At 40.7% G+C, this 7,414-nt stretch overlaps 1 protein-coding gene across 1 annotated transcript in view; it reads right to left on the reverse strand.

Moving 5' to 3' along the window:
• oxtrb (oxytocin receptor b) overlaps positions 1-7,168 on the reverse strand; it is a 121,936-nt gene extending 114,768 nt beyond the window's left edge. The window contains 2 exon segments of the mRNA XM_074645387.1: positions 4,735-5,863; positions 7,028-7,168. Coding sequence (XP_074501488.1) covers positions 4,735-5,662 — 928 coding nt within the window. The 5' untranslated portion in view covers positions 5,663-5,863; positions 7,028-7,168.
• Positions 7,169-7,414: the final 246 nt, after the last annotated feature.

Genomic DNA, 7,414 nt, shown 5'->3' on the forward strand with positions numbered 1-7,414 from the left:
AGGCTGTTTTCATACACTGTTTGTAGCTATATCTACGAAAAGTAATGCACTGTAATTCGTATATATCCGACAAAATCCATTTGTATGTAATCCAGATCATTGTGAACCAGGAAGTATGAAGAGCAACAAACACTGGGGTGAATGGGTGGGTCAATAGGCACTGGACTTTTGCCCAGGAGACCGGTGTTCGTACCCCGTGTGAAACCAGACGTCAATGTTGATTTATTTGTCACGTAACTTCCATACTTAAGTTACGCCACTTCTGGAGTTATTTTAACCCAAAACGCGATCTTTTCGTAAACATAACCAAGTAGTAGTTTTATTGCCTAAACTTAACCAAGTTGGTTCCTGTGAAGACGGAAGTTTTAAAAGACTGTATGCATGTAACGAGCGGAAATAAGGAATAACATTTCGTAACATGGTAGCGTGCTAACAGGCTAAGCCACAGCTCTCGACTCTGCATTTCATTTCTACTAAATGAATATCAGTCTTTGTTCCAAGCAGCTGCACTTGTATTGCACATAATTTATAGAGAAATATACAAACTGACACACTGAAGCATTTCAGACAATCCCAATTAGAGATCAGTCTATAGCTGAAACAAACAAATATTAAAGGTTGATGGATGCCACACTAATAGGATTTTAAGCAGCCTGACACAAAAATGATAAATGACTTCAATTAGAAGAGGCTGTCCTGGATGGAAAATACAAATACCTTCTTTTTCTCATTCATTCAATTTATTAAATTTCCAATTGTTAGAGATACAGAGCACGCTGAAGGAGCAAACCATTTAACAGCGGAAAATGGAAGACTTCCAAGTAATATCTCTAATCCTTAATGGAGTGAGAGAGATTTAGTGTGTGGTGTCTTCTTCTCTCTGACCTGTTGTGTTCAAGGTGCTCTGACTGTCTTTATGATGAGAGGTGTGCTGCGCGAAGTGTCAACCAAATGCCGCGTCAAAATGATGAGGCGTGTTCGACAGATAAGTTAAACACCCTGTCCAGAGGTGCGTTTTTGGTGCTATGGGGAGAGTAGTACTCATACCACATAGTGACAGCATTCAAACTTTTTTTTTCTCTCCAGCATCGTTCACTTTGTCTCACAGTTCATTCACCACTTTCATGTGCTGCCAGAAATGAAAGAAAAACATTCATCTTGGCTGCTTTTCTTTAAAATGATGATGTACAGCTCAGATTGAAGTTGGAATAATGGAAACGGGGTGAAGTTGATTTCAAAAAGAGGACTGCGATGATATTGCCTTAACTTATTTGATAAAGACTACTCACAAATCAAAAATGGTATGAAAAGTTAAACAAACATTCTGCGAGTGCACAAAGTCATGCTTCTCCTCTGAAATGCCCTCAGCAACAGGAAAACTCACTTACATGGAGTCGTAACCTGAATGGTATTACTCCAGAGAGAAGGCAATAAGTCAGTAAAGATGTCAGTGACGACCAGTGAATTATCTTGGTTTGGACAGAAGCTTTTCTTTGAAAGGTTTTTCTCTGAAATTGTACTCAAATGACATTTACTTTCAAACTACCAGTTCATCTTTTATGACACTGCTCCAAATCTGTCAATCATATTGAGATACTTCAAATTGATAGCATCTTTCCTTCTCTTCTCTCCCCTCCTCTTCTCTCTCCCATGCACATAATGTTAAACATCTATTTGTTACTTCTTGCTTACTTTATTAATTTGTCCTTATTATCTACTTATTATACATTTAAGTGTGCAATTTTACTTTATCATGAAATTCAGTAACATTGTAATGATGTCAATAAAGGACACATTAAAGGTATAATATGCAACATTTCCTAAAAAACAATGTATAGATCATCACTTATGCCCCACTAGAAGTGTGTGGTGGTGTCTGTTTCTGCAGAGACACTGCAGCCCTCTGCCTGTATTTTCTCTTTTCTTATTATTTTGCTTTACTCAGGACGCTTCTGCAAGTCAGCAAACAGCCTTTGGACCCCACGTGGGGATGTAACCCCCGCCAATAACAACACACAGGGTCTGCAGCCCGTTCAGGTGGTCGAATATCGCCGCTTTGTCACGCCCCTCAGCTTCTGATACCGAGGCACAAGTCCCCCTTTAGATGTTTTGCGGCCGTATTTGACAGATGAGAACAGGTTTCTTACATCACTGTTGGTTCCCCTGTTCCTCTGTCTCTCCTCTGCTGTGCGCTGGCAGCAGGCAGAGAGGACAACCTGCCTTTCGGCTGCATACATTCAAAAGCCGGCAACTCTGCACCTTCCCGCAGGGTTGTGCGGAGTGAGTTGTGTGTTTATTTGTGTTTTAGAACATAACCAATTGTTTTCTGACAGAAAATAACGTTTCATTTCTCTGATTCACTGCTTTGTTCTCACTCTCGGCGCTCTCTCTCTCTCCGTTCACTCTATAGCTCGCTCGACTACAGCTGTTCGCTCTCTCCCTCTCGCTAGTTGAGCCGACGAGGAGGTGTGGCCAACTTTGAATGCCGTGTGTTTACTAACACCAACTGACAACTTTTACATATTTTACCTTTAAACAATGATACAGTAACCAATTTATTATAGTCTAATGAAATACATGTATGTCCAAATTTAGTGATTGTTAATTTTTAAACTTAAAGATTTTTGCATTCCTTTATCCTTTATTTTTTTAAAGCCTGAAAACAGAGCCATGAGGAGGTGCAGAAGTCTAGTTTTCTCTCAGAACACTTGAATTATAATATGCTGAAAGGTTATTATGGAATTTGTGCCCAATGATGCTAAAAACATTCTGCCTACTGCCACTTTAAGTGTAGATTATAAAGATTTTTTTCCTAATAGTTCAGCATTTCTCTTTTAGTATGAATGTGAAATGAATAGACGTTTTTATTACCAAATTAGTGGCTTTTGAATGCTTTGAAAAAATAACATGTTGTTGAAAAGTCCAGCTTAATGTTGCATGGTAATAAGAAATAAACCAGAGACCAGATAGACCAGAGTCCATCCAAACAACATTGAGGCCCCTATGACAACATACACCGCTGTTGTGTACAGCATGCATTCTTGGCTTTATGTGTTTATTTTCCTAATTTGTGCAAAACTGCATGGAAGAAGCCTAAATGATGTTTCGCTTGGCTAAATCTGGCCTATTTAAGATATATTTAAATCTGTGACCGCTCTGAATGAACACTGGTGTAATTCTGCTCAGATAACACCACTTGAAAGGTTGTGGAGCGTATCTGCTCTCCTGCTCTTGTCCACTCTAATGGCTAACTCAAAAGATATGAGGGGTAAATCTGAATGCAGTTAAATGGAAATTATATAAACCACCACTGGGAACAGAGAGAAACTCTTTGATGTCCGGGTACATTTACTCTCCCAGTATCTCTGAACTGATAACCACCGTTAATGACACTCCCATTCATCTCACTCTGGGGAAGTCTCTCTCACCATTGTGCTGCTTTGGAAGGGAAGTGGATTGATTGTGTATACGCAGAGATATTTTCTGAGGTGGAGTAATGACCTTTGAGGCACTTAGTGCTGAAATACTGCTGTATAAAAACAGATTTTTCTTACATTACATGGGTTTATGGGCAATAAACTCACCAATATTAATCTAAGACAAAGATGATCGAATCCTTGTGTCACTGAGCACTTGGCACACTATAAAAGATGGGTAATATCTTCATTAGGGCTGCAACTAAGGATTATTTTCATTATCGATTACTTATTTTCAAGATTAATGGAGTAACTGTTTGGTCTATGAAGTGTCAGAAAATATTGAAAAATGTTCATCCCTCAAAGTTTCTCAAAGTCCAAGGTGATGTCTTTAAATGTTTAGTCAGTCTAAAACCCAATCATATCCAGTTTAATATGCTTTACAACAGAACATAACAGGAAATCTCCATATTTGAAAGGCTAAAAAACAGTATTTTCTGCTATTTTTGCATGAAAAAAATACTTAAAGGGACTGTTTGTTACTTTTTACACGTATAAATCTACCGGGTCGGGATCCCATGCGCGCTCGCATATGCGCGCTCGCGTGTGGCCGGAGTCTCTGCTCCTCTGCCTGCCTGCCTTCACTCACACACCGCACGCGTTCTCGCTGTCTGTTTAGCTCTGAGAATATCTAGTGAATGTACAGTGGACGTTTGTGCAGAAATAAATGCTGCAGCTCCTCCAGACCACCAGAGGTTTCCCGTGTCTTGCGAAGTGACGGGGCTCCGCAGCGAGAAACGTTATCGTGTCCGACAGGGTGCCAGTGTATCCTTGCGGGCGCAGTCGGGAGACGATAACATTTCTCTTCCTGCTTCAGCCCCACCCCGACCCGCTTTTCCTGCTTCAGCCCCGGAGGCTGAAGCAGGAAAAGCCAACACTGAGATCAGCAGTGATTCATGGAGAGACCTTCGTCTGGTCAGCTAACATTACTACCAAGCAGGTGAAATATATTGTGGTTTTAGCTGACGTGTGTCGTCTCACTGTTTTGAGCGATGCTCGTTCATGTCTATGTTGAGTGAGCACAAGCTCTGACTTTCGTTGATTTAACGGCCACAGGTGTCGCTGTTAACAAGCATTTCTGAAAGTTACAAACAGTCCCTTTAAACGATTAATCAATTATCAAAACAGTTGCAAATTATTTTTCCGTCAATCGACTAATTGGAGCAAAATCATTGCTTTTATATGCCCAAGAGATGTCAGGATTATGATTTAAACTGCATCTGCATTGGTAAACAAAAAAACTGTGAATGTGCCTTACTTTCTCTTGGTGCAGCAGGATCCCATGCAGACCACATCTGGACAAAGAAGAAGGGAGTCCAGCACACAATGTAGGCAAGAACCACCACAAAAGTCATCTTCACTGTGCGGATCTTTGCTTTGGAGATGAGCCTCACGCTGCTCACGCGAAAGAGAGCATGAGCGTCTTTAGAGGGCCTCGGGGTGAGAGCCAGGAAGTGATCCCTTCTGGTTTTCAAATTGAAATTCTCCCATATTTTATAACAGATCAAGCCATAGCAGATGCTTAAAATCGCCACAGGTAGAATGTAAATGCTGAGACTCATCCATGTGATGTAGGCTTTGGCTCCCCATGGGATCATAAAGTCTCCCCAGCAGTCATACACACCTTTCCCCACATCCCTCATGGCAAAGATGTAGGCCTGAGGAGTGCTGAAGATCAGGCTGAGCATCCAGGACGCGATCACACACAGGTGATCCTTTCTCTTGTGCACGGAGCGAAGCGGCTGGCAGATGGCTAAGCACCTGTCGATGGACATCAGGACCAGCATGTAAGTGGATGCGAACATGCCCACGACCTGGAGGTATTTCACCAGCCTACACAGCAGATCCGGTCCGTAGAAGCGAAACGTGATGTCCCAGATGAGTTGAGGTAAGACCTGGAAGATGGCAACGAACAGGTCTGCGAGGCTCAGGTGCTTCATGAAGTAATACATGCGAGACTGGCTGTTCTTGGTGGTGTGGTGGATGGCCAGCAGGACGCACAGGTTGCCGGTGAGAGCCAGCAGCAGCACAAGGACCAGGACGGCGATCTCCACTTTGGCCACGTCTTCGTTTCGTCTCAGAGGATTCACTGTGGTGTTTCCTACGTGACTGGCATTTGCACGACTCGAGTTGCTCCAGGAAACGTTCTGCAACCAACTAGTCTGCTCGCGTAAAAAGTCCTCCATCGTGCGTAAAGTTAAAAGCGCCAATTTGGCGCAGAGAAGCGATCACATCACAAAAACAGATCCAGGATGACCAATATCTGCTGTTTGGTAGTGCAGTGTGGTTTCCTCTGTGCAGTTTGCTGCCAGCTCACTCTGTGAAAGTTGGTTTTGTGAGTTGCCCCTCAGGTTAAATGACTGTGGGTTTATAATCCAAAAGTCTCTCTGCAGAGGAACACAATGCACTGTTAAGAATTTCCCAGTAAAATGACAGTAAAGAACTGTCAGCAGGGTTGCCTTTATGTTACTGTAAAATTAACATTATTATACTGTCGCTGAATTTTTTTTGTTTGTATTTTACAGTTAATTTACTGTTTAAAGATACATTATATAGCTGTTTTCACCTTTCTTTTACATTATCTTACTGATTTGTTTTAATGCACTATTTATTTTTTACATACATTTTAATAAACATTATTTGTTGCCTAGATGAATAGACTTTAGGTTACAGACATAGGAATAGTCACACTAAATACAATTAAAGGCACTTGTTAGGAAAAAGGCTATAATAGACTTGTTGACACTTTTCCCAAAATGTCTGTCTATAGCTGGCTACAAGCACAGAATGCAAACCAGAACAACATGTGAGTGAAGAACAATAAAGCTAATTCACTGATTTTACAATCACGTACAATGTACAAGCCTCACATGTGCAGATCAGGTCCCAGAATTAAAACAATACTGCATGAAACTGTTACTGATGATACTTTAGACAGTTGATCAGCAGTAAAGTGCTGTTTTTTAAGAATGCATTGTAGTTCAGTTAAAGTAATTTAACAGGTTTTCTTTTGTATTAACAGTAAAGCACTGTTTTTGGCAATAACAGGTTGATACTGTTGAAATCCTGCTGTAAATTAACAGCAATTCTTTACAGTGCGGAACACTAATTGAAAACTCAACTGCACACCCATCTCAAGCCTTTGCAGTGTTAAAAAAACTTAATTAAAACTATGATCTTTTTAAAAAAAAAATTATTTAACCTTTATTTAACCAGGTAGTACTCATTGAGATTAAGAATCTCTTTTTGTAAGAGAGACCTGGCCCAAGACAGCAGCATTTAAACAAACATTAAAGTTTCAGACTGCCACAACATAAAACAAATGCAACATAAATAAATACATAGCATAATATCATACAAAAAACATTAAAATCAAATCAAGTGTTTGAAGCCAACGTTGAAGTGAAAATATTCAGAAACACAGACAGCTCCCGATTGACTCTGCTTCTAGGTCTTTCATTAATGTTTTAAATTCATTCAAAAGTATTCAGATTTCCCAGTTTCAACTTAGCTTGCAGTGTATAAAGAATGTGTGTTCAAAAAAAGCCTACCTTTTAAGCCATCCTTTGCACAGTTATTCTGGGAGCTCGGAGCACCGCATGCAGTCCTGCTCTGCGTCCAGATTGATATCTGGTTTGGAGAAGCTCTGTATCCTACCAATGTCAGTATGTAACCTCCTCCTCTCATCTTCCTCTAAAGGAAACTGCCTGGGCTGAGTATGAGCAGACTGCACGTTATAACTCTTTCTCTCTCTCTCTCTCTCTCTCTCTCTCTCCAGTCCCTGTGTCCCTCTCCCTGTGCACTGAGTTTAGGTTTTGACTTTGTGGAGTGCTTTGTAAAAACAAATGTCCCTTAACAGCATTTGGGCGATGATATCTTGTATTGCTGCAGTGAGTCAGTGCTTTTAGTATCTGCATTATTTGAAGTGATCCCTTGTT

This window comes from Sebastes fasciatus, chromosome 1 (assembly GCF_043250625.1).
Source record: "Sebastes fasciatus isolate fSebFas1 chromosome 1, fSebFas1.pri, whole genome shotgun sequence".
NCBI classification, from domain to species: Eukaryota; Metazoa; Chordata; class Actinopteri; order Perciformes; family Sebastidae; genus Sebastes; species Sebastes fasciatus.